Genomic DNA, 27,753 nt, shown 5'->3' with positions numbered 1-27,753 from the left:
AAAGATGAGAATCACTACCGCCTAACGACACATTTATAATTGGCTGTGAGGTGTTTAACTTTTTGTTTTGGTTCGGATGGCGGGCTGTAAGGCACCTGAGGTGTAACGTTCGAAACTGGAGCAGTTCCCCGGTGGGTCCCCCCAGATCACTCTGACTGTTGACAGACACAAGGTAACATCCACACACCTGACACTTACTAACAGCTTTGTTTATTATTTAGTTGATTATTCCATTTTTTATAACCGTACAATAATTCTCTTTGAAACAATACTGTTATACCTGAAGTTGGTCACACGATATCCATTCTTCCTTCTATCGTAGTCAAGTGGGTTTTTTCCACACTCAGTGTTTTAATAGAACATCTGAATCTCAAGAAGTGTGCTTAACCAAAAATAATGAATGGACCGAACTCCATGGAAGATGACTGCATACTCAGTTAAAGGTCTAATGCTATTACGGTGGGTCACATATGTTTAAGGGGAAATGCCAGGGTCTCAGGGGGAGCCCAGAGCCGGGGGAGGGTTGGCGGGTATAAGTGACTCCCTGAGACCTGTTTGTCAGCTTGGAAATTTGAGGTTTAATACTGGTCCGGTACCGTCACCCTTTTTAGTCAGGATGGGTTCCTCCAGGCACGCTTTGGGAAAGGTCACAAGGGCACGATCAACAGTGTTTTCCCAGGAGCCAAGATCCTGCAGTTAAATCCTCAGAGGAAGTTAGAATCCTGCCCCACTCATGTTGGCCTTCCTTGTAACTTGAAAGTGGATGATGGGACCCAGCCATAGCGTCTGTGTGTCTAGTGTGTGTGTAATGTATGTGGATAGTGTGTGTGTGTGCGTGTGTGTGTAATGTAGGTGTGTATAGTGTATGTGTGCATATGTGTGTATAGTGTATGTGCATATAGTATGTGTGTGTAGTATACATAGATAGTGTGTGTATATATGATGTGTGTGTTATGTATGTGTGTGTATTGTGTGCGCATAATGCATGTGTGTGATGTATATGTGTTGAGTGCGTGTGTATACTGTATGTGTATATGCGTGTATGATGTATGGGTATGTATAACTTTTGCACATAGTGCACGTGTATAGTGCGTTGTGTGTGTAACGCGTGTGTGTGTGCACGTCTCGTGTGTGTGTGTAAATGTATGTGTGATGAGTGTGGTACGTGTGTGTGATGTACGGGTGTGCAGGGCATGTGGTGTGCGTGTGTGGAGGTGTGTGTGTGAGCACACGTACCGCGAGAAGGGCACAAGGGGACACGGAAGGAGGAAGAGAGTCATGGAGAAGGAAGGGATGAAGGAGGCAGGGTGGGGCCCGAGAGGAAGACGAGAAATTGGATGCAAAGCTGGAGGGACCTGGGGGAGGAGGAGGGGAGACTGGGAGAGAATGAGCCTCTTTATTTTAATAAACAGAAGGGGGGGGGGTCAAAGAAGTGTGACCCTGACGCCACTCACTGTCCTCCCTCCTCAGCCCGTTGGCTCATGGGGCCAGGAAGTCAGCGCAGCCCTGGCGGCCCCCACCATGCTGCACAGACCCCGTGTTCCGGGCGGACTTGAACACACGGGATAAGACGGCCTGTCTCTCAGCCTCGCCCACCGGTTGGGGGCCAGCTGCCTGCGGCACTGTCCTCCCTGGCGGAGGTCAACGATGTCCCTTTAGGCATCCCACCTGCGGCCCTGCACTGCCCATGAGCGGGAGGGCCGACTTTTCTGCTGGCCTTGGCTCCGGAAGTGGAGGAATTTCTGAGGCAGGTACCTTCCAGAATTCGAGACAAATCTTTCAGTCTTTTTACGGGAAGACGCAGGGCGGGCTGTGAGGCCTCCCGAACCTGCAGCCTCACCCCAGGCCCCGCCACCAGACCCCGGGGGAAGCTCGCTCCGCAGACCCCTTGGTCCCCAGGGGTGCTCCGGTGGCTGAGTTCAGGGTGCACCGTGGGCACATCTGTCCCAGGCAGGTGTGGCAAAGGGAAAGCTCTCTGGGCGGGTCCCTGTGGAGCTCAGAGAAGGGGCAGCTGCATGCCACAGGCAAACTGGTCTGTTCCTGTCGGGGCCCAGGCAGCGGTAAAGGAGGCATCCGGGGCAAACAGCCTAATGGGGTTCCTCTCTTTGCCTGGGGTTCCTCATCACTGAAACGGAGGCGAGAACAGCACCTCCTTGGTGGTGGGGGCGGGAGGCTGTCCTGAGGATTCAGGGATGTACGAAGTACTCAGAGCAGCTCTGACACATGGTAAGCACGAACGGGATCTGTCATCACTATTTGGAAAAAACCCAGGGGAGTTCCATATCGCCCTGCATCTCTTTCCTGACCTTTCTCTTGTGTTTCCAAATGAGGAGCCCCGGTCAAAGGCAGGGTGACTGGAAGTGTGTGTCGAGGCCTCTGAGGTGTGTGGGCCACATGGCCCTCAAAGCTCTTGCGGAAAGGCTGGCTTTCCTTTTAACTGGGCCACCACTTATATCTGTGGCTATCACACTAGGGTCACGGGACAGAGCCAAGAGCCCGGCCTCTACTTGCCTACACAGAACCTCGGCTACTCCCGGCAGCTAGATGGGAGGTGAAAACAGTGGTATTCTCCTGTGGATGGCCATCCAGAGAAAGGATCTGCAAAACTAGCGACATAATTAGGCAAATTTAGCAAGGGGGAAATGGACATTGGTTGCGTGTGTGTGTGTGATCAGTAAGAGCTTTAGTTCACCGAAACACTGACACGGAGGTATCAGCCCTTCCTGGACCAGAGTGGGTGTCGGTCAGGCCTTCTCTGCCCAGGGTTAAGTGACTCGGACACTAAAGAGAATCCAGGCGTGGGACGTACATATGTGGTCTGGAGAAGTTCATCCTGGGACACAGGAGTTTTTTAGAATAATCAACTCTACTTCTTTTCTAGAATATGACTGCTAACTAGTCTCCCAGGCAGACTGTTTCGAAGGTGCATTTGACAGGTAGCATTTTGTCGCCTCTTAAAGATCGTATTGTCTGAAGGAGAGGCAGAGATCCACCAGAAGGAGATTTCATTCTAATCCTGTCTTAGAATGGGTGAGGACCTAAAAAATCCCGAAGGCCTGCTGGGACCCATGTTGGAGGCTCAGTTCACCTGACAGGTGTGAAACAAGCAATAGGAAGGCATGGGGGAAACCATGAGACCCGCACAGAGGCCACCCTCCCAATTTCCTGTGGTCTTTTGAGCAGAGCTTAGGCTCCCAGAGTGAGATGCTTCCCGAGGAACGCTTGAGGCCGGGGCCCGAGGCCAGTCTAGCAACTCTCTGACCTCATCTCTGTCCCCAGCTAATGGACTCAGGGATTCAATGAGCACAGGGTGCCTCGACCTGATAGACCTTTCATGGGAAGCATGGCAGAACTCTTGAGCATTTTGATGAACCTCACGGGGAAAAAAAAAATTAAATGAAACAAATCAACTGTAAAACAAGCCCCAAAGTAATCTCCTGCAGAGAAATACTGCACGAAGCTGCCGGATGGCAGCTGTACCGACCATGCAGATGGAGAATGTCATACCAAAGAAGTTCCACCGGGAGCAAGGATCAGTTTCTCCCTGGTTTAGCTATTGCCTCTCCCTGGTTTAGAGGTTTTAATGTTCCATTAAAAAATATTAAAAATCCACAAACCAACCCAGATGTTCCTCTCCTCTCTCCTGCTTCGTTTCGGCAGCCACGCCATCTGGCTTCATGGCGCTAGATGTCCTTGCTGTCCCCATAGTCGTTGTAAGGGACGCTCAGGGTCTGCTCCTCGCACGTCTTCCTGAGGTCCCGGCTGAGCTCTGACCAGTCAAGTCCGTAGGGCTTGATCTCACTGTAGCGGCAGCCCAGGTACTTCAGGGAGCCACGTCGCAAGCTTATCTTGGGTTCCTGAAGGAGGCCATTGCACCAACTGCTGAGATCGCCTAGCTGTGAAAGGATGAGGCCAGCTTTCCTATGGATCAAGCGTGGAGGATACTACTATTAGTGTGAGACTTCATTATTTCTTTTAAAGCCTTATTTGTTTTTGAGAGAGTGTGAGCAGGGGAGGGACAGAGAAAGAGGGGGGCAGAGGATCTGAAGTGGGATCCACGCTGACAGCAGCGAGAACGACACGGGGCTCGAACTCACGAACCTCGAGATCTTGACCTGAGCTGAAGTCGGACGCTCAGTCGGCTGAGCCACCCAGGCAGCCCTAGAACGAGACTTTTCAACTCCAAGAGGACACAGCCTTGTGTGTTCTACCTGCTAGTCTAGCGTGGGCACTTAGAACAGGGGTCTTCCATAAATATCTGTCAAGCAACTGGTTGGATGGACGGATGGGTGGATCGAAGAAGAGTCTGGCCGTGCCAAATGGGACAGGCACCAAAACAAAAGAGAGAAACAAAATGCCATGAGGGAAAATAAAGAAGAGAAAACAACTGATATTTTAGTGGGAATTTATGCCCTTTTAAAATCATAGGGTTGGCAGTTTTGAAAGACAAATCAAATCCGTTTTCTTTACAGCCAGCAATTTACCGTCATCAAATGACAAATAATGCATTTGAGTGAGTATTTGCCTTTTCCAGGCTATTTCAGAACTAAGCGGAAACAGCTGATATACCGAACTTTGGAGGATATCAATGTAACGAATTATGCCCGTATGGAGGTAGTGGCAGTGAACTAAGGGCCAAGACAGCAATGCCCTCGGGGCACAATGATGCAGGGCCATTCTGGGGGGGAAAAGCAGACTCGCGGTGGCACACGTGACCTAATTAGCCTTCTGGTGAGCTCATGCTCCGTTCCGCCTTCTACCTTGGAAGGCCAGGAGGCCATGGCCATTGCGCCCCAATCAAGAGAGAGAGGAACAGGAGGGGACGAGAGGGCACCTGAGCTGCTGCAGATCGCCAGGAGAGAGAGAGAGGAACAGAGGAGAGTGAGGCTGCCCCAAGTTCACGCACACTGGAGTGCAGTGATCCCTCTGGGCCAAGACCAGAGCCTGGGGGCCTCCACGAGCAGCCTCGGGGAGCAGGCTGTCCCCACAGTCCATCTCACTGGAGTACAGCCTTCTTCCCTGGGCCCATTTACAGTGTCAGAGAGAGGGGCTGCCTGACAGCCGGCTGTCAGACTCACCGCCTCTCTGGGCCCTTAGAAGCAGCGACGGAGCAACATTTCCCTCACTCAGCTGTGCTCCTCTCGTTCTACAAAGGCCTGAGTGCTCAGAGACCCATGGCATTTCTCGTTTGAAAGAGCTCGTGGGGGGCTGTAAAATGCCGTCGTGAAAAGCTCAGTGAACAGCACCCCTTGCACGATTTATCAGCGGCTGAGCTAACTTCTCATGTGAAGAACCACTCTTTTCTAATCCAATCAACAATTCTTTCCAGAAGATGGAAGTTTCTGCACTCCGTTCAGGATGACCTTTCAGAGAACAATAGCCACATTCATTTCATTTCTCCCCTCCTGTCTGGCTGTGACTACCACCGGGGGCGATCTCATTGCGTTCCCGGGAGGCCACGCTGAGAGGCACAGAGATGATGCTGGAGGAAAGGTGTGGAGATTCAGCAGCACGGTCAAGGGGCTGAGAGAGGGTGAGGTCATCGGAGGGCAGTGGTATTTTCTCCGATGTCAGTGGCGGGTCAGAGGAAGTCAGACACTCCTCCTGCCGCAGAAATTGCATCTGATGCAGACCGTCTCTCCTCTGCCTCTCAGCCTCTGTAGTTTAGCCACGCAGGCTTCCAAAAGTCGTCATCAACAGGGACTTTGGTGGCCCTTCCTCTTAATCTGCCCCACTACATGTCATTAGTTGTTGACAAATTCTTGGAAGGTGAGAACGACCAATATCGTTCTCAAAGTATTTCAACCCGCAAGTCAGTCTGGAGGCCTCCGTGAAAGTTAAGGGAACAGACTTATCTGCTCACAGGAAGTATGTAGCCCACAGACCCTCTTCTGTTCACTCTCAAGACGAGCTCCAAAGTGGGCCGATGCATCTCAAGGCACAGCGCTCTTCCCTTCCTGTGGTTCTCCGAGATCTGTGACACTGGAAAGTAAAACTTGATTTCCACAAGCTAATGAAATTACACAGTGTTTTCTAATATATAGCCTTGAGAAACCAGCATCGCACATGGAAGGGTCTCCAGGGAGGAGAGTCTGCGAAGAGAGTGTCAGGTCAGCAGCACGCCCTGCTTTACAGGGGGATCCACGCTTCTTCCCCTGCTCCCTTTCTTTATTAACCAATTTTTCTCCCGACTCTTGAGTTACAAGAGAGAAATTTTAAAAGCAATCCTAATGCCCTTGGAAATCAAGATGATATATGCAATGTTAGTGCTGTTCAAATTGTGACACTTATGTTCCCTAACCAAGAACTGTATATATACACTCAATAAATGTCAGGAGGGAGGAAAGGGAGAAGGAAGGAGGGGGGAGGAGCAGAAAGAAGGGAGGGAGCAGAGCGAGAGGGGGAAGGGAGGTGGGGGGAGAGAGGTGAAGAGAGGAGATATTAGGTATACATAATAATAAGGGTAGGAGTAATAATGTATAGACCGGAGGGGACATATCTTAATGTGTATCTTCTCTCTAACCCAGGGTTTGCTTTTTACCGAAACTGAGACAAAACAAATGAAAAGCCCCTTATGTATTTCCCTCTGTGGCATAGCTCTGGCATCTGTTTGCCCAAGGACCGCCAGTCTCTATAAAATGCAGGAAATAATTTATGAAATGCAGAAAAGATTCTTTTCTTTTCTGTATTTTGGAAGATACTCCTAAACTTCCTCCTTCTTTCAAAAGTAAGAATGCAGGAGGGAATGTCCTGAACAATGGTCTTCTACGAGAGTTTATAATTTCAGGTCACAAGAAGCACTGACACTGGGCCTCCCTCCAGTTCACTCAGAGGTCAGATGGGTGGGACAACTTCTGGGTGATACTTTCGTGCAGCCTATTGGCAGGAGTGCAAGGATTCTTCAAGTGCTAGAGGATTCCATTGTGTTGATTGTCTTCATTTTCTTTCCTTCTTTTTTTTTTTCTTAGTCCTTGGCTCTCCCCTTTTTTCTTTATGAACTCCTAACTAATTCAAGGACATACAGGTGCCAACATTCCATGTGAAAAGCCTCTTACACCGTCTATCTGAACATTCCAGTGCTTCCGCTGAAATCTGTTTTTCTTGGAATATATAGCCATGATGTAGAAACAAAATGAAGTTAGTATCTGCACACATCGTCACCATTTGTCTCTTTCTAAGAATGTTCTCTGAGTTGTAAAACCAATAAGCAGTAGGGACTGAGTATTGAAAAGTTGCAGCTTCAGGGCCAGGGAAACACTATATTGTCCTAACTTTGGCCTATCAAGATAGCTGTCAAGGTGGATACTGACCATCACCACGCTGTCTTTCAAAAGAATGTGCAGTTGAGCTGAAAATACGCCTGTGCAATGCATATTGCATAAGCAAAGTTCATATGCAATAAATATGTTTGGATAACCCCTTCAATAAAATTCCTAACTTTCTTTCACAAGACTAGGCTTCTGGCTCCTACTGTGTTTTAGCATTTGGAATGCCATGTCAGCGTGAAAAAGAGGCAGGTAAAACAGGTCAAGGGCAAAGATTTTTTTTAGAGTTCAAGAAATGTATTCATGACTTGGCTGCTTAAATACAGCTTATCCAAAACTAATCTATATGAACTGGGCTGTGTAAAAGCACAGAACTTCCTTCTACAAGCAACTAAGCTCACCCAGGAAATCTCTGTGAATTCATGGATTCAGTATTATGGTGTAGGAGGTACCAAATTTCAAAGAGCTGAGGTCTCTATGAGAGGCAATGAAGTTTATTAGTTACCTGGGGCCCAGTTCATCCTCACACCGCCAGGTGAATTCTCCAAAACTCTCATAGTGCTGGTTGTAGTGGTAGAGGACTCGGTGTAGGGTTGGAGAACCCAGATCCAGGAGGGTGTTATAAGCCGTCTGTTGCTCCTTCCCACTGGTGTAGCCATTGAAGAGATTGTAGATCTTATCTGCTATCTCTGAGGAGAACAAAGGTAAATAAATAAGATTTTTAACGTTTGTGTATACACGTGCAACATATGAGTGTGCACGTGTATGCAGATGTGTGTAATACATATCCGTGTGTGTGTGTGTGTGTGTGTGTGTGTGTGTGAGAGAGAGAGAGAGAGAGAGAGAGAGAGAGAGAGAGAGAGATGTTGCTTAAATACCAAACCTGGAGGCTGGAGACAGGGGTTTGAGTAACTCACTTTATCTCTGCCCCATTGTTTGTAGCTCTCTTTTCTATAAAATGAAAACCTTCAAATGGAATATTTCTGAGGTCAATTTCAGTTAGAATAGTCTCTGTCTTTGCCCACGTTTCCTGAAAATACAGTGCCTGAGGCAAAAGACTTCAGATTAATACTTTATTGGCAAGTGCAATCCCAGGGAAGCTGGAAGGAGGGAGGAAGGAAATGAAGCGAGAAAGGGGGCTGAGTGACTCTAAGGGAAGTGTGCTAAGGGAGCAGGTGGTACGTTTTGCAGGACAGGATGTATGAAGCTACCAGAGCCCCACCAGTCTGTCCCAGGAGAATGGAAGACTTTACTCCCAGCTCCCATCTGTGAATGGTCTGCAGGGACTTCTCACATTTGTCTTCATGAGCCATTAGCTCTCCTGCACTTCTGGCTTGCATATGCTTGGGTACCAAGTGGGTCCTGCAAAAGCTACTGGGAATCCCTGGGTGGCAGGGGGTAGAGATCTGGCTCAGGGATGAAGTGAGGTAGTCAGGCGATGCCAGGGCAGCGTGAAGAACCCGGAGTGGTGAATGGTCACAATTTCTAAGGCAACCTTGGCCCCACGATTAGGATTTCAGGAACACCAAGCCTTTGCAAGCCCATCCCCCCCCCCGACCAGATATGAAAACACGTCTGCAGATCTGTGGTGACACAGAAATTGAATCCAATACATCCTGCAGCTCCAAATGAGTAATCCTTCGGTTTAATTTAGAACTCTTATATTTCTCCTCCAAGGCATACATTGCTAAGACTGAACTTGGTGATGTGGCAAAGTGGCAATGAATTTGTATAGCCTTGGCATTTTTCCTATGGAGCTCCAAGCACTTTATCATTAAATGTTTTCGTATTAAACCTGTCAGAAAGGAGATTTGTTCACATTTCCTTCCTAAACAGCTGGGAACTGAGATCTGGAGAGCAGAACTGTGTCTCAGATCCAATGTTAAATCCGAGGATGAAGAAACTAAGTCTACAGGTTTCTGAGACAGAACTTTGCCCACTCGACCTCCTGTTAGCCAAAAGGCATAGCAACCTGATTCGCTGTCACAATTCCAAGTGAATTCAGGGACTGTTGGTAATGACAGTCATTGTTGTAGGAGTTTCATGGGTTGGAAGGAAGAAAATTTCTACTCCTACTCTGTCCAGACATGGCAATGATTTCCTTACTTTTCTATCTTGCCCATCGCCTATGAGGACGGGGGCCAGAGCTTCTTCCACGTCCTGAGTGCCCAGCACAGGGCCAAACAACATAGTAGTTAAAGAACATCTTAGCTAAAAGAATAGAACTCATGATCTATCCAGTGATATTTCTCTATCCCACACTCTACCAATCCTTTAGCAATCAAACTCTGATGGCCAGCACCTTACCTGCATTAAAAATAACTTCAGTCCAGAAATCCACTGAGATATTCAGGATTTTTAAATTCTCAGGTTGTTAAAATAGGATCAAGAGGTAAAGTGGACAGTGACTTAGAACATAACGATCTATAGTACCTCTAGTTACTTATTAACGGTCTCTTGATGGTCAAGAAATTTACGTATATAAACTCTCATCCTCACACCATCACTGCAAGATGGATACGAATGTCTGTATCCTACACACGAGGACATTCGGAGAGAGGCCAGGTCACCCACCCAAGGTCACATAGCCAGTGTGGGCTGGAGTCAAGATTTAAAACCAGGTCTGTCCTCCGTTACTCTTTGGCACTAATGCTCAGGGGATTGGAGTGTTTCACCAATTTAAGACACAGGAGGCAGAATCCCGGTGGATGCACATCTGACGTGACTGTTTCTGGTAGACCCATAGGTGGCCCCTAGGTGTCGAGTAAGAGGGACTCCCAGTAAGTATGCAGGGAGCCTGTCATTTCTGGAGCCGAGACAGACAGGAGCAGAGAGACCAGTCTAAGAGCCGTATTGTTTGCAGTGAGAGGAGGGGAATGTGTACTGAGAGAAGAAAGACCAGAGGAGGAAGAATGTGGGCGATCAGACCAGAGCCCAGATAGGGAGGGCTGGGGTTCTGTTTATTGATGCCTCTCTGTTCTTATTTCTGGTGATGGGAAATAGCATCCCTGGCCCCAGGCCCTGGTTATGACTGTCTCCGCAGAGGAACGGGGATGGCTGAGAAGGTGTTTTCGGGTGTATTTACTATTCTCATAACACAACAGTAATATCCAACTAGAGAAGGCTGATGCTTTCCATTAGCAGCAGCACATATGCCTGAGGCCAGGTGGGAGAGGCCCGGATGCCACCATAAATCTCCTAAAACCAAGATAATCTAACTCCAGGGTGTGCTTACAAGCCTACATCAGTAAGCGCGATGCTATAGTCAGAGGGATCTATATGCTAGGTTCCTGGCGCGTGAGTATTTCTGGTTCCTCCTATTTCCACGGACGAAATTTAGAGATGTTATTTCATTAACTTTCATAGCATCTCAAGAAGTCATTAACTCAAAGAATGGAAAAGAATACAAGGTATTTTTAGTTATCATTTTACCCAGCTTTCAGCTTCACAGAAGTCTTGGGTTATCCAAAACAGGGATATGTCCTTCCTCTCTTTAAAATGCATGGTGTTCAGGAATACTTAAAATGCAGGTGGAGGGATGGCAGGGAGTCTACAGACATAACTCATCACAAAAAATCAAGCTGAGTTACTAGTTCTTAAAAGGGAAACGATACCTCTTAGGGAGCAGAATAAACCAACAGGGCTGGGACTTAAGCCCTCAGATGCAGAGGATGGTTAAGAACAGGCACCGTGGCATATAGCATCATATGAAGGTGAGTTCCACTACACTAGCTGTGTGGCCTTGGACAAATTACTTAACCTCTCTGGGTCTTAGTTGACTTTTCTGTTCTGTGACGGTGAATAATATACACCTTCCAAGATTATTGCGAGACTAAGTGGCGTTAAACATAAAGCCTTTCTTCAGCACAATGTCTGGACACAGTGAGCATACATGTATTCATCCATTCAATACAATCACCATGTACTTGGTATTTTTCTAGGCACTCAGGCTACATCAGGGAGAAACTGACAGAAGTCCTCACCCTCGAGGTGCTACGGTCCAGTGGTAGGAGGCATTTAGGGGAGCAACAACCATAGCAAGTACAATAGAGTCTGTAAAAAAGTGGGAGAGAGTCAAGCGGAAGAAGGAAGAATGGGGGAGTTGTGTGGGGCCCTGAGATTTTTCAACACGTGGCCATGATAGGTCTTATTTTTTTAACGTTTATTTATTCTTGAGAGACACAGAGAGACAGAGAACGAGCAGGGGAGGAACAGAAAGAGAGGGAGACACAAAATCTGAAGCAGGCTCCAGGCTCCGAGCTCTCAGCACAGAGCCTGATGCAGGGCTCGAGCCCACGAACCACAAGATCATGACCTGAGCCAAAGTCAGTTGCTCAACTGACTGAGCCACCCAGGCGCCCCACCATGATAGGTCTTATTGCAAAGATGACCCTGGAGCCAGGACCTGGAGGTCTTGGGAGGGGATGAGCTGCAGGGAGACGTGGGGAAGAGCCTGTCAGGGAGAGGCAAGCCAGCACAGAGCTCCTAGGCTATGGCGGGCAGCATATCTGAAAACAGCAAATAAGCCACCATGTTTGGAGTAAGATGAGTGAGAGTCGAATGATGGTGGATGTTATTTTATCATTATTATTTACTATTATGATTATTACTGGTTCATCACTGGATCAAGCTTTTCCCAATGCCTTGAGAGAGATACTGAAACACAGGAGTCCAAGAGACTGTGAAAATAGTCTTATTTGAATGAGCGGGGGGGATTCCTGGGGCAGAAGTGAACTTTCTTATACCCCAGCAGTGGCTGCTCTTTTTTTTGTTTATTTACTTTTGAGAAAGAGAGAGAGAGACAGAGAGAGACAGAGATTGAGCACTAGGGCGTGAGAGCGGGGGAGGGGCAGAGTGGGACAGAGGATCCAAAGCAGGCTCCACGCTGACAGCAGAGAACCTGATGTGGGGCTCGAACTCACCAACTGCAAGATCATGACCTGGGCCAAAGTCGGACGTTTGACCCACTGAGCCACTCAGGCGTCCAGTGGCTGCTCTTTTTACTATGAAATAAATAAGAATCTTGGAAGCACCTATACCTCCTAATGGCTTCCTTGCTGCTATAGCGAAAGTTCCTTGAATGGAGGTCCTAAGGCACCATTGTCATGAGTCCCTGGGTCTGTCTGGCCCCACAATGAAGTAACTGATCACAGAATTCTATATGAAAACATGAGGGCAAGGAACCCCACCTGGCTTCTATCTTTGTCCTTCTTGGCACTGTCCACACCGCCCACCCCCACCCTCCAGCCTCTGTCCCTTTCCCCTGCAGCCTCTCACCTCCCCCGGCTGCTCTGTGCTGCCTTCACACCCGTGATTCTCAGCCCTGGGAATAAAATTTGATTCTCCACCTGGAAGGCCTGTGAAAAACACAGATTAATGGTTCCTCTGGAGTTCCTGATTCAGTAGGTCTCAGATGGAACCTGAGAATTGGCCTTTCTAGCAGGTTCCAAGGTGAGGCTGCTGCTATTGGTCTGATCACACTGAGAACCACTGCTCTAGACAAATTAATTCTCTCAAGGGTTTCCTTGCTTCCTCTGGGACCGGCAATATGGCAAATTGCTCTCCCTTTCCCCTTGACCTTGGCAAACGTTCCTGATGTCCCTGTGTTGGCAGAAACCTTCCTGAAGCATTCTCCCACACAGAGGAATCCTCCCATGCCCCCAGAGAAGGGCAGCCTCTCAGCCTCTCACAAGTACTTGCAAACAATTTACTGCTCTCTCCGTACATACATAAACGTCCCTCCACCTTAGAAACTCACCTGCCTCTTCCTATTTCCCCCTGCCTATTTCCTGACCATTCTTCCACGAAAGAATCTGGCATCTAATTCATCTTTTCCACCTCATTTCTCATCACCATTTAGGGCAACTTCACTGTCGACATGAAAGTCCTCTTTAAGACTAGATCCCCCAGCCATCAGGAGTCAATTATCCTGTCTGAGACCTTCTCCAGCTTTGTCCCAGTAAATCCCAGGATCACATGCTGTCAACACAACCTCCTTTCAAACTTCCTGTACTTCTTCCTGGCGTCAAATCTGTCCTTCAGCGATGGAAACCACCGCTCACTTCAGGCATCGGCTCTGTCTGCCTCCTTCTCTACCTGGCACCATCCACATGGCCCATGGCCTGTGCCCTCAGCCGGCTTGCTCCATCCTTTGTCTCTTCTCTGTCTTCACACAGGCTCCTGGGATCTGCTGGGGGACAGTCACAAGCCACTGAGCTAGGTGGTTCTGCTCGTGCTCCGTTGGCATTCTCAACACACCCCTGCCCAGCCCTTCTCACAACATATGACGCCTAGCATGACCTCTTTCTCTCCTGTCCCACATCCAAGCCATCAGCAAATCCTCTTGGTCCTACCATCAAAATAACTTAGGACCGGCCCACTCGGCACCACGGCCCTCGCAAGCGTCCCCTCTCCTCTGTCACTGCCACAGCCTTGGCTCCCCACTTCTATCTCGGACCTGCTATCTGGAGTCCACTCTCAGCACAGCAGATGAATGCTCCCGGACAATGTGAAGTCCAATCACGTCCCTCTTCCGCTTGGAGGGCTCCATGGCTTCCCTTCCGAATCCCAGGTTGAATCCTCAGCCCTGCACTGGGGCCCCACGGGATCCGCCCCACAGTCCCTCTGAACTCCTCTTTGCCCTCTCTCTTCCCCATCCCTCTCCACCATGGGAGCCTCCTTCCACATCTTTAAACACACCAAGCATCTCTTTCGTGCTGTTCCTCCTTCTGCAATGATTTTCCCCCAGTATCAGCGTGTATTCTTCTCCACCCTCTTCCCAAACCATGCCAGTTAAGATTCTGCCCTCAGCTTGGAGACCAGGCTGGTCTTATCGTGGACATTAGCTCGTTCTTCCCAGGAAGGGTGCTTTCAGGAGAACGTGACGAGAAACTCACTGGCTCAGTGGCTTTAGTGTCATGATGTGATAAAATTCTTCATAGGAAAAGTGTGCGTACAAGGAATAGAGTCTAGCTTCCTGCTGGGTAATTAGGAGCCGAGGTCATGCTCCGGGTCACTTAAAAGATAATTCCCATTTGTTACTAGATTTAAACTCAGACCCAAGTGAGTTATATTTATGACCACCATCTGGGTTTGAAGGAGGCAAAGCATATGGTTTTTCGGTACAGCTGCTAGAACTGTATTAATTTGTGAGGATCCCCTCAATTAGTCCAGGCCATTAATCTGCACGTTTGCCCCCTACAGGACCCCCTTTTGGCTGAAGAGTAAAAGCACCTGGTGACGCTGTGTCATTCTCTCAGCAATAAATTGACTCTCCTGCTCCCCAGCTGGTCTGCTGGGCTTCCAGACACTCTGCTCTGTCAGGGAGCCCAAGGGGGCAGCCGCACGTCTTGATTCACTTTGGGGGCTGAATTAACCCAAAGGAGCCCCACAGAGAAGCAGAACAGTGGTCTCTCCCAGGCCAGCTCTCTACGTTGGCCATTCTTTGGTCCAGTGTCGCGGTCTGTCCACCTGTTCCCACAGGTAGCACTGTGCTACAAATCTCCTACCTGCTGATCCCGCCCCTGATGCCCCACCAGCCTGCGGCCTCTTCCGCAGGCAAGTCCAAGGGGCCCACTTCTGCCAGCAGAGACCTCAGCAAATTTTCCAAAACAGAAATAACTGGGGCACCTTCCCACAACCTGCTCCTCTCTGGCTTGGAGTAAGAAATCAACAGATGATGACATCAGGGGGCTGCCGGTTCTGTCCAGATAGCCTCTCATTGCAACCCCAGACTCTGGTTTCATCATCTAGGGATTTCGAGACCTTCCAAAGTCATTTGGTCCATACCCTATCAGCCAACCCTATCTCACTCTGGAGAGAAGCATCCCAGTGGATTCTCATAGTTCTAAACCCGGGGCCTGCCACCTAACTTGAACACTCTGCTTAAAATGTAGGTCTTTTATTCATTCAAAGACAGGTTTTCACTCTTTTACACAATGACCTTCTAAATATCTAATTTAACATTATAGGCAAAGTGGGAACCGATGTCAAATAATGGGTCTGAGTGCTGAGGCTGTTAGCTGCTCACTTTGTGACCCTGGTCAGCTGTTCACTCGACTCCTAATCTCAATTTCTGCACCCATAAAATGGGGGCAATATTCTATCCATTCAGTAAATGCTTACCGGGTCCCTATCGGAAAGCAGACTCCGCATGGTTAGCGGCGGCATTTCTGTAGTCACGGAGACTTTGAGGCTGGAATTCTAAACTGAGCCAGTTTCATCCAGAGAAATGTTGTGGCCAAGCAATTTGCTCATACCCCTTACATCACCTCATTTGGGCCCCTGACTCCAGTTGTATCAGGTTGGCCATGAGGGGCGCCATCTTAGAATGTATGTTCCCTAACATCTATTGCACCGTTCCTACGGGATGGGCACGAGAAAAAGACTTAAAGTAAATTCACTCATTTGACTCTTATTAGACTCTTATCAGGTAGGGTAGTCTTATCCCTTCCCCCATTTTATAGATCAGTAAACGGAGACATGAGGTGAGGTCAGCTGCTCAAGGTCAAGTAGCCAGCAGATCAGGAATCTGAACCTGGATGGTCTGACTCCAGAGCCTAAATTTTCCTGTCACCAGTCGGTCACCATACTGCCTTCCTTCGAAGCATTAGGGACGTGACAGTGAGCCAACAAAGCAGATTCCGCTCTAGCAGAACTCACTGTCCAGTGAGAGATACTGGGCCCGTGAGAATACTAACAAACGGAGATGAATGTTCCGAAGGAAAGTAACGCGGTGCTGCGGAACCTCCAGCAGTGCCTGTCCTGAGGAAGGGACACCGGATCCCGAATCTGCAGGCGGAGGGGAGTTAATCGGTTCGCTCAGGGCTGGGGGTGGAGAGCACTGGAGGCAACGAGACCGGCGGCGGGAGCGGAAATGGCGTGGGGGACCTGAGAAAGGCGGTGAGGCAGAGACGCAGAGATTGATGGGGAGAGGGGACAGGAAGAGGCTGGCAAAGCGGGCCAGGGTCGCCTCAGTCAGGTCCCGTGTGTCTGGTGAGTATTTTGGTCTCTGTCACGAGAGGCATGGCAATCCTTGAAGAGTTTTAAGAAGGGGCTCGAGGGGCGCCTGGGTGGCGCAGTCGGTTAAGCGTCCGACTTCAGCCAGGTCACGGTCTCGCGGTCCGTGAGTTCGAGCCCTGCGTCAGACTCTGGGCTGATGGCTCGGAGCCTGGAGCCTGTTTCCGATTCTGTGTCTCCCTCTCTCTCTGCCCCTCCCCTGTTCATGCTCTGTCTCTCTCTGTCCCAAAAATAAATAAAAAATAAACGTTGAAAAAAAAATTAAAAAAAAAAAAAAAAAAAGAAGGGGCTCGAGCAGGGGCAGATCGCTGTGTGGAAAATAACCGCGCTCTTCACAGGCCACACGTGTTCAGTGAGGCGGTAACTGCGAGGATCCTTCCAGGAGCTGTGAGGGCTACCGCGCCAGCGGTTCCAGTTGACGTAGGTCTGGGGCACTCCTCCCTGTGTGTTTTCACATCACTGCGCGTGCCCCTGGAACGCTGCGGGACCGTGTCCCTCACGGGCAACCCGATACGCCTGGAGCCAGGAGCCACCTGGAAGGCCACCGGCGGGGCCAGCAATCAGCTTGGCCACCCCACTTCCCTTCCTGAAACTTGCACGGCCGGAGCTCCCAGAGTCGGCTCACGTGCAGATCAAATCGGCCCTAGGCCACCGGAGAGACGGCGGTGGCTGGACAGGGCACTGTGCTTGGCGTCAGAGCTCTGCAGAAGGGGTGCCCGGGACGGCCAAATCCTGGCTCTGGAGGCCACGTGATAAGCCTCAGAGCAGGGGACGCTCTTGAGACGCGCCAGGGGGCAACATGAGGAAGGGGATCTCTAGCAAGTGGGCTGTTTGTGCCACGGATGTTGACGGAGGCAAACCCCTTAAGTGACAAGGGCCTATTCCGGTGCACTGAAGAGGGACAATTCTCTACCAAGGGACTGGCCCACAGATACTCTGAAATACAGAATTAAGGATTTGGAAACATCTTTGGGGGGGGGGATACGGTAATTAATTCCCCACCTGCAGACTCTCTATGCTTTAATTCAAAATAACCCTTCAGATGTGCACAAACACATGAAGCCAGCAAGTGCCCGGATCAGGGTCCTGAGGGCCAAGGTCACGGGCACTTCGATGCACACCCAAGCGTTCGGTGTTGTCGCCTGTGCGTGCCCAGGGCTTTCGTCAGCGTGTCGTGCCAGCTGCCTGACTCTCAGACCGTGTGAAATAGCGGCGGACCGTGAGGCTCTCCACCAGAGGCAGAGGCAGAGGCGATCAGACAGGTGCCGCCCCTGGGCCGGGCCTCGCATCCGCCCCCTTCTCCGCAGAACCCACATTCTGTCTGACTCCCTTGCTCCCGCTTTCAGCCCCCTGCAGGCTCTGCCGGCCCCGGCGTCACTCACCTTGGGCTTTGACATCATCCACCACGGGGCAGGGGGTCTTTACGATCACGTCGCTGGGCCTGGAACGCCGTCCGGTGTTGTCCACGCCCCACAGGGTGAACCTGGGAGAAGGGGGAGGAAGTGGTCGTCAGAGAGAAGCTGAGGGCCTGGCTGACAGCCAAGCTGTGCTTGGGCAGGTTTGGCCCCGGCCGTTCTCGCAGCCTTGTGTCAACCTGCTGCTACCACTCACGTCATGAGGTGCGTAGCCCAGAGCCTCTCGTGGCTTCCCGGCGGGTCCTGGGTTGTAACGGGGTGCCTCGGGTATACTACTTGGCAGAAGGCATCAGGGCACCGAGCACTGGTTCTCAAAGGGGGGCCCTCAGCCCAGCGGCATCGGCCTCACCCGGGTACTCGGCAGCCATAAAAGTTCTCCCGTCCGGCCCAGACCTACTGAATCGGAAACTCCAGAGGGGTGCTCTAACAAGCCTTCCACTTCTACTCTGACGGCCATTGAGCCGAGCGAAGACGCATGTGTCCAAGGAACCTGGGGTCAGACCTCGGGTCCGAGGCCCCACTCCCCGCTGCGGGGAGTTACAGCTAAATCCTCTGAGCTCTCCTTTCTCTCATCTGTGAAATGGGATGATGATGAACCCGCCTGCAGGTCCCTGTGAGGCCGAAATGAGATCATTACGTCCCGAAAGACCGAGGACAATACCCGGAAACCGGCGACACTGAGTAAATCACGTTCATTCTCTTCTGTCCTGTCTTGTGCTCAGATGGCACGGTGACGCAGAGGGCCGAGGACAGTTTCTCCCTTTTGAAGTCAGAAGTGGAACAGCCAGCGTTCAGGGGTCCTGACTTGCCTGTGGCTGGGGGCCTGTTTCCCATGTACGGCTAGTTCCACCCCACCACGGACCAGAAGCCCCAAGCGGAAACGTGGGCTGCTGGGACTGAGAATGTGACGAGCTGCCTGGGGGCAGGGCCCAGACCACACCTGTGGGCCCCGCAAGACTGCCTGGGCTCCTGGCTGTCAGTCAGGCTGGGGCCGGTGCTAGGCTTTCCCTCCTATCTCCACAAGGCGGCTCAGTCTGTTCCACTGGCCTCTGCTCCTTGGTTCAGATCCACCATCTTGCCTGGTCCTAAACCTCATCTGACCCTGGTCCAAATTCCGGCACCCTGCTACCCTTCTCTCCCTGCCAGCCCTCTCCTCCTAGGTCTGAGTGGTCCCTCTGTGCCACACCGGCCCCACACAGCTTCCCAGTGGCTGTTTGGATCCTCAGCAATGGCGGTCACTGGAGTTTCTCATCCTCTGGGCTTCCCAAGCAGGCTCCACAATGTCAGTGCAGAGCCCAGCGCGCGGCTCGATCTCACAAACTGTGGGATCTCAACCGGGGATTCTTAAACAATTTTGTACTGTGGACCGAGAATCCTCAGAAGAATGTTTTTTTTAATGCATTAAATAAAATGCACAGATAGGATGGCAAAATAAGCCAGCTGGGCTGAAATGCACGTCTCCTTCCGTGGAGCCCAGGAGAAGAACCAGCCCTAAGCCTTCGTGTGAGGTAATGAGGTCATGGCAGCTGCCTGGAGCGGCTGGGGAGCAAGAAGGAGTGAGTGAAGAAAATGCAAACCCCGATTCAATTCTGAACCGCCGCCACACCCCAGACAACCAGCCTGCAATTCTGTGGAAGTTACTCCGTGTTGCTGAACCTCTGTTTTCCTCAACTATAAAATGGGAGCGAAACCCCGACCTCACAGGGTCCCCGAGGCTCCCAGGCATAGTAAGCACTCCATAAACGAAGGCTGACCTCCCCATTTTAATGATCAGAAAACTTAGTTGCAATCTTGCTTAGAATTACTTAGTGCTTAGAAACCAAACCAGGCTAGGGGCCAAGTGTTTCCAACAACTAATCCAGGGCTCCCTCCTTGCACCAGGGACTGAAGGTCTGGTTTCTCCTGATCCTCTGCGGAGAGGAACGACTCTCCCGGGCCCTCCACAGCCCTCTTCGCGTGATCTGCAGCGCCACCTAGTGGAGTGCCGCAGAGCTGGCTGCTCCTTCCCTCGGCCCCCCGAGCGCTGTCTCTGACTTCCCCAGTAATCCACACTGACAGAAAGTTCGTGTTTGACGAGACAGCAATACTGGAAGCTCCCCAAAGATAGCAGAGTGGGAGAAGGTATCGGTCTCCGGTCTTTGATCAGGAAATATGGCCCAGTCAGGCCAACATGAGGAGGGTCCCGAGATGGGTAAGGGCTGGCTCATAGGAATTTCAAAATTCCTAATTAACAGTTGTGACTTAGTGGCAGGAATTATGGAGCCTTTGTTAGAAATGAGAATTCCAGTTTCACCAAATTGGAGGCATTTGACAGCAGGCGAGGTGGTCCACCCTCCCTAATCTTTGCTCCTAAAGCTAAGAAGCTTTGCTCATACAGGGTTCGTGCTGCCCAACAGCACGAGAGCCGCTAAGAATCACAAGTAGGCTCTCTGTATTTCCCAGCTCCTCTACAATATCCCTTGTCTTTATGTATTTTACTCGTATGGCCCCCTAGTTACTCTTTTTCCTAGATTGAAGATATGCAGGCTGAGCATCTAACTTCATTTTGCAATCAATGCCACTCACACTTCTGGGGCTTTTCACCTCTGAATTCTTTAACTGTGGAAATGGAGATGATTTATTCTGGCTACTCTGACTCTATTCTTGTGACCTCATCTGTAAACTGTTACATGTTTTTCATACCGATGGGGTCAAAAGGTCCCAGAATGACGTCACTAGGAATTCTGCCTCTCCCCCTCCCCACCAATTTTCCCATCATGACTTACACTCCTTCCATGTCTCCCTCTTTTGGAGTCTTTCACGTCTCTGCTTCACAAAATATTTTACAATTGTTCCAGGAGCTCAGGGCAAAATGAGGAAGAGCTCCCTGAGAGCGCAGGGCTGTTCCAAGTGCCATGATACAGAAGTCCACTGTATTTCCTTTGAAGAAAAGTGCTGGCCATCTCTAACCTCTAGAAACTCTCTCAAAGTCACTAGAGCTAGCTTTCTAAAAAAGCAGAGTTCTTGGGACGCCTGGGTGGCTCAGTCGGTTGAGCCTCCGACTCTAGCTCAGGTCGGTTGAGCATCTGACTTCGGCTCAGGTCATGATCTCGCTGTCCATGGGTTCGAGCCCCATGTCAGGCTCTGTGCTGACAGCTCGGAGCCTGGAGCCTGTTTCGGATTCTGTGGCTGCCTCGCTCTCTGCCCCTCGCCCACTTGGGTCTCTCTCTCTCTCTCAAAAATAAACAAACATTAAAAAAAAAATTTAAAGAAAAAAAGCAGAGTTCTTGGCATTCTACACCTTTCATCTAACAAAATGAATAATCTCCCCTGACTTACAGCATTCACTTTATTTTTCCGGACTCACTTTCCTCCATTCGCTTTTACTCACCATCTGCTTCTGCTCTACGGGACTACTTGCTACTCACCTTCATGCCTCTTTGCTTTTTGCCCTTGCTGGCTCCCTAGGCTGCTGTGCCTTTTCCAACATCACTCTACCTATGGAAATTGTACACAACCCAAGTCAGACGACGTCCACTCTAGTCAGATTTCACCATTCCTTCCTTTTGCCTTCTACCACACGTTCCTTGTTCTCCCGTCTAGCATTCCTTTCTTCCTACCCGATATGAAAGTGATTTGTTTGTATCTGTCCTCTCTGCGTGGCAGAGTCTTTGAAGGATGGGGCTATCCGGTCTTTCTTCATCCTCCCTTTCCAGGCCCTGGAAAGCTCTCCCTAATGCCGATGGGGAGAGGACTTGAGAAACTCAAAATATTTCCCCAAGTTTCTGAAGGAACTCAAGCAACAAAAGAGAAGGAGCTTAGAGCCTCAGGACGTTCAGGGCAAAGAATCGCTAGGCGGATGTGTGTCACTCACATGTAGATGGTGTCCGGTTCCAGGCACCGAATGATCAGAGAGATGGTGGTAAGCTGCTTGTCTGGCACCTGAGAGGGCATGGCACAAGGAGACTTGGCTCCAGAGATGATGTCGTCCACAAAGCTCAGCACCGTTTCTGCCCAGGGGGAAGGAACGGAAAAGGCCATGAGAAACAACAACGGCCAAGCGGTGAGGGCATGGCGTCAGTTCAATGAGAACTTAACATTAACACTGCTGGTCCCCAATTCTTCTCGAATTGCTGCAGAGAAAAAAGACCTAGAAGGAATTGGCTCTTCCGTTTCGTGTTTCGTCAATTTAGAGCCGTTTGTCCAGAGTGAATGCAGATACCACTCCGGCTGCAAGACATGCATACCCCATCTGTGAGCTCTTTTATGAAATGTTCTTGGCGAGGGCAGAGAACAGCTGCTGTGGTCAGTGGTCACTGCCAGACCTTTGCAGTACCTGTACACAGCAGGAAAAGAGCCTTCGGGGAGGCAAGAGACATTCTCCACACCCGAAGGCACTGCATAGGTCTCTCAGCCCAAGTGATGGTTTCAAAAGAAGCCATGTACCCTGAGTCGGACTGTGGATGCCACTCTCCCGTTGGTGACCACACTCACGCGTAAGTCTTAGGCACGATTTATGTTGACCTTTCCCTACGTGTAGGCAGCAAAATCCTAAGGCATGGAACATTTTTCATGGGGCGTTTCCCGTTCTTTAAGACTTCCCTCTTCTAGCTGGACCTGGGAAAGCAGAGTTTGCTTTAGGATAAGACACGGGGTAAGCACATCTGTTTGCACATGCTTGTGCCTGGAGGGGGGTTATTAGCAAAGGAATTTTTTTTTTCTTCTGTAATCATGGCAGTGGTTAGCACAGAATTGTTTCCTAATTGTGGGCTAGGATAACTAGTGTACTGTATTGTTGTTTCTTTGTGAGTGTGCCTAGCGGCAGTGAAATGGACACCTCTGTAATAAACAAAAAGAAAAACAAAATCAAAACAAGACTTTGCCAGATAGCTCGCCATGCAAAAACTCTTACGTGGGCAAGATGGCTGTTCTAGTTTGTCCCCGCTCCTCCTGCACTGCCCTGGGACACAGGGGACCGGGAGCAAAGGCCAGGAGGCAGGGTGTTTTTCTTCTCTCTCTTCTTTTCACCAATGGATCAAGATGAGCCCACGAAGTCGGAGATGCTCACCTGTCTCCACTTTGGAGTGGTCCATCCTGTCAGTGACCTTTTCTTGACGGATGAGGTAATCTACAATCTGCACCCCGATCGGAGGCTCTGAGTGTTCCCACTCTAGGACCACAAGGGTGCTGCTGGGCTCATGAACCGTGGAGAGTCTCAGCCTGAGTGCATACAGAAAGAAACAACACATGGGGTCCCTGTTGACACCTTCAATTTTTTTTCTGATACTGGCCATCTTCTCAACGGTTACACCCTGAAGTCTTCCTTCTAACCTTTCTTAACCAACTGCTACAATGATCTCTCTGAGCGCCTGTCTCCTTCACTAGAGACCAATGGTTCTTGAAGATCCCGGAAATCTACATTTTATTACTCTAAGTGCCTGTTACAGGTTAGGAACTCAACCTATATTTGTAAGTAAGTGACTCAAAAATGAATGAACCCCTGCATCTTACAGGGTCAATGGATAGGGCTTTCGGGGTGGCCCTTTATATGGCTTGGAAATATAATTTCTGGATTTGCTCTTGAAAATAGGAAAATGTGCTTAAAAAGCTCATACGAAGGCTCAGTGAACGTGGTGTCTTGGAGAGCCCTGCATTAATAAGGCCATGATCAGCTCAGTTTCCATAGTGTTACCAGGATCTGCCCTGTTGGGGGGGAACGCTGGCTTCCATCCTTGCTATGGATCTGCTGGCCGGGCTTTGCAACAGGCTCGGTGTGGAGGCAACACACATGGGGGCTTTACTGGACAAGAGAGATGTGACAACATGTTAATAAGTTCTCTTCGGGGTGATGTCCTGTGTCTGCAAACTCTGATTTCAGTTTCTTTCTTTGCTCTCGGGTTTCTTTGAATATCCTGATTCCCAACTCCAGTATTTCTTTGCTTTTTCCAATTCATAGTCTCCTCCTTCCATGCAGATTGTCTATTTTGGCCACTCTTTTGCCTTCCCATCTCATACCTCTTTGTACTCAAGACACATTATTGAGATTTGGTGGTATGGATCTCCTAATGGTCCCCGTGATTTCAATTTACTGCCTTGTTCTGACTTTGTATGTGTGTCTCACGTTTCTCACTTGCTTCCACTTCCCTGTTTCTTCCTAGACCACGGGTTTCTGGGGATTTTCCCAGTTCCTGTTCACTCCAGTCTCCCTCCTTCACATGCATCCCTGCCATTCACCCTTGGCCTTGGGTCCCATATCTCACAACCTCCCACAATCATCGTCCTCTGGTCTCCACTCAGGTCACAGATGCCTGTCACTGGTCTCAGGGATCACTGTGCAAGGGATCACTGTGGATGGAGCACACTAAAGCAAAAGTCAATTTCAATTCAGCAAATATTTGTTAAACACCTATTGTAAGAATGATCTTGGGGCTAAAGATGCAGGGGAGTGGTCAATAGACAACTATACATGTGCTTATAATAATGTGTGATAAGAACTTTAAGAAGAAATCACGGGAGGCTGTGGGAGCAATAGCAAGGAATTTAACCAGTGGGAAAATAATGCAAAACACATGCTCTTTAGTGGCTTACTCTGAAGCAGCTCATAGTTTGCATATGACATTAAAAATGGAACAGACCCAAAACAGTGCGGATATTGACAAATTCATTAATTAGAGTCATATGCAGAGTGCTATTTTGAAGAAAAAGCATTAGGAAGCTTAAGTGAGTAACTAAGCCTTTCTGAGAACTCAGATTCTTTGAAAATATGGACTGAAGCCCCCCTCTCCTGAAAAATAGTGTGCGTGATTACAGAGACTCGTGTAAAACCAGAGTGCATTTCTATTTCCAATGACCAGTCAACATTCAAGAAACTAACGTCTGCCACTAAAGAAGTGATTAAAGTTGACACAAGAAGTGAAGTCCTTAATAGAGGCTCCTGCTTATGGAACCTCTGCTTATGGAAAGTTAGCCCAATTTGATCTTTAGCGATGACATATAGTAAACACAGGTTTGGAGAAAAAATCAGCCCTAAGACACCAATGGTGGGCTCTTGTGTCCACCTAGTGATAACTATTTGGCGGCTTCAGTGTTGTGTCAAAGGTAATTTTCTTAGTTGGTGAATCTATCCAGAAGCATCATCTGCTTCCAGTGGCCCCCTTTATACCAAAAGAAAGGACTTCTACTGACAATGAGCTTGATTCTCTTTTGACTCAAGAGGTCCAAGTCATGGCCGTAAAGAGCAAGAAACGAAGGGCCGGTGTATCTAAAACTACCCTTAGAGAGAGGTCGTGTAGACAACACTGCTCTGGACTGACCGTCTACTGTTGTGTCCTCCTCCTTCTCGGTTCTCTTCCTGTTCATCCTGGCCCGTTGGTAATGCCCACCTGTGCTCCCATGCCACAGGCCAGAGGGCAGCGTCCAACAGAACCAGCCTCCCACTTGCTGGTTTCCTCCTGCCGGCTCGCTCTTGCTGACTCGGCCCTCCTGTTCCCGCTGGTCCTGATCCTCCCTTTGGGCTTTCTCTGCCTCACCAACCCACGGGGCCACGCAGGTCTGGCTGTTCCTGCCAGCACTCTTTATTAGACACCATATGTCTGTGCTTCACCTCTAGGGCGGATGCCACAGTAGAGGCTAAGGCGGTTCCTGCCTCAGGCCCTTTACAGGAATTTCACCAGTTCTGTTCAGCCTTCCCCTGAGGGCAAGGAAATTGGACATGTTCACCGTGAACCACCCTAGCAGCCCTCTGTACTCTGTTCACTCCTCAAAGGCACATACCCCCTGATGCTCATCCCCAACTCTCCTCTTCCCAGTTTATACTTACTCTGGAGCAGCCTTTCTCATAGCTGTGGTTGCATCTCTCGTTTCTTTGGGGTTGATTTAAATCTTATCTTTAGTGCCTATCTTTTTTTTTAAGTGTTTATTTATTTTGAGAGAGAGAGAGAGAGAGAGAGAACGCTAGTCGGGGAGGGGCAGAGACAGAATGGGAGGCGCAGAATCCGAAGCAGGCTCCAGGCTCTGAGCTGTCAGCACAGAGCCGGACGTGCGGCTTGAACCCACACACCGTGGGATCATGACCTGAGCCGAAGTAGGGTGCTTAAATGACTGAGCCAGGGGCGCCTGGGTGGCGCAGTCGGTTAAGCGTCCGACTTCAGCCAGGTCACGATCTCGCGGTCCGTGAGTTCGAGCCCCGCGTCGGGCTCTGGGCTGATGGCTCAGAGCCTGGAGCCTGTTTCCGATTCTGTGTCTCCCTCTCTCTCTGCCCCTCCCCCGTTCATGCTCTGTCTCTCTCTGTCCCAAAAGTAAATAAACGTTGAAAAAAAAAAAAAAATTAAATGACTGAGCCACCCAGGCGCCCCCTAGTGTCTATATTTTCTACAGAGCTCCAGACCGTCTTTCCCTCTGACCACTGAACATCTATCTCCATTAGGGCTGCCCCGACAGAACCCCAAGACGGGTCCACATGAACACAGCCTCCTCCTCAAGCCTGCTTCTTTTCTCAGCTGTGGCCTGTTCATCTTCCCAGCCACGGGGGCAGGAGTCTTAACATCCATTCTCAACGCATCCCTCTCTCCCCCTCCCACCAACAAGTCACCCACTGCCCCCTGCTGGTTCTACCTAAAGTCATCTTTCTATCGTGTCCTTCCCACACTATCAAGGCTGAGATCCCAGCTTCTTAGCGGTGGTGGTTCTGCTTCCCGCTCAGTGACCTTGGAAAAATTCAGTCCATCTGAATGCATTTCCTTATCCTCTTAAATGAAAGTGATAACAGTACCTAGTGGCTCCACACGGTGCCGCCACCCAGGGCGTCCTTGGCCTAGTTAGCGGCTCGCTACAGGCCTCTCGCTTCCTCCTTTGCGACACCACTTTATCCTCTGATCTTCTGCACGTGCTGTCCTACCCCCTCCACCTTCAGGGAGAGATTCAAGGGCCACCTCCTTCAAGAAGGCTTCGCCATTCCCCAAATTCAGACTTGACCGTTCCCTTTCACACTCGGCCGAAACGTCTCACAGAACTCCTAGAACTCTTCTCGTCTGTCTTCTACCTACAGCTTCTCTGTGCGCCTGCCTCCCCCCGGAGGATGGAAAGCTGGCCGAGGGCAGGTACTGCCTCGCGGTTTTCTCACCCAGCACCCAGCCTACTGCTTTGCACACAGTGGACCCTCTGCAATCTACGTGTGCGGAAGCGTGCGGAGGCGTGCATGCAACAGAGGCAGAGAGGGGGAATCGTACACGGGCTGCGGGAGAGGCGCACAGGTGGGGAGTCCATCAGCTCCAAAAGCGGTGGAGTCACATCGACACCAGTCCTCGATGACGTCTCCAGCCCCTGAGCACCACAGGGAGCTCATGGTGGCCTCCTGCAAGAGCTGCAAGAGAGGGCAGGGGAGAGAGTGAGCGTCCAGGAGTCGGGGCTGGGCCACCACAGTCGAGAGACAGAATCGAGGCTCCGCCTGCTTCTTTGCTTTTTGCATTTTTAAAAACGTTCACTTATTTATTTTTGAGAGTGAGGGAGAGAGGGAGAGAGAGCGCACGAGTAGGGGAGGGGCAGAGAGAGAGAGAGAGAGAGAGACAGACAGTCAGACAGAGAGCCGGAAGCAGGCTCCGAGCTGTCAGCACAGAGCCCAACGCCAAGAGATCATGACCCGAGCCAGAGTCGGACACTTAACCAACTGAGCCACCGCGCCAGGGCTCTGCTCGGTTCTAAATAATATCCGGGCAGTAGGCTGTGGCACCGCCTCACCATTTTTTGAGCTAAAATTCCTAATCCCTGGAGACCGTTTCTGGGAAGCCAGACCTCGCAGGACCTGTAGGGTGCCTCTCTCTCATTAATGGGACAGGTGAAGGGCTGTCACTTTGGAAGCAAGTCTTACTTCTCCCTCCTACTCCAGCCGTCATTCCACATCCGGGGCCCTAGCGACAGTAACCTCTGTCCCATACGCTGCCCTTACCTCCCTTTCCTCTGCCCTGAGGCCCTTGGCCCTTTCTCAAATGCCTCTCTGTGCCTCCTTGTGTGGCCTCTGCACCCTGCCCAGCATGGCCTCCTCATTCCTTCAGCACGCCTTGTACCCCACGTACGATAAT

General features: G+C 50.1%; 1 protein-coding gene across 5 annotated transcripts in view; it reads right to left on the bottom strand.

Moving 5' to 3' along the window:
• Nucleotides 1-188: 188 nt before the first annotated feature.
• The window catches only part of ASTN1 (astrotactin 1), a 304,165-nt gene continuing 276,600 nt past the window's right edge, over nucleotides 189-27,753 (bottom strand). For all 5 annotated transcript variants that reach the window (XM_040446694.1, XM_040446692.1, XM_040446697.1 and 2 more), the window contains 6 exons: nucleotides 26,905-27,038; nucleotides 22,746-22,897; nucleotides 21,552-21,687; nucleotides 17,666-17,766; nucleotides 7,771-7,954; nucleotides 189-3,921 (listed from right to left, as the gene is read on the bottom strand). In XM_040446694.1, the coding sequence (XP_040302628.1) occupies nucleotides 3,684-3,921; nucleotides 7,771-7,954; nucleotides 17,666-17,766; nucleotides 21,552-21,687; nucleotides 22,746-22,897; nucleotides 26,905-27,038 (945 nt within the window). In that variant the 3' untranslated portion in view covers nucleotides 189-3,683. The remainder of the gene's footprint in view (nucleotides 3,922-7,770; nucleotides 7,955-17,665; nucleotides 17,767-21,551; nucleotides 21,688-22,745; nucleotides 22,898-26,904; nucleotides 27,039-27,753) is intronic.

This window comes from Herpailurus yagouaroundi, unplaced genomic scaffold, assembly GCF_014898765.1.
Source record: "Herpailurus yagouaroundi ecotype Mexico unplaced genomic scaffold, PumYag 195, whole genome shotgun sequence".
Taxonomy (NCBI): domain Eukaryota; kingdom Metazoa; phylum Chordata; class Mammalia; order Carnivora; family Felidae; genus Herpailurus; species Herpailurus yagouaroundi.
This window is presented reverse-complemented; position numbering and strand designations above follow the sequence as displayed.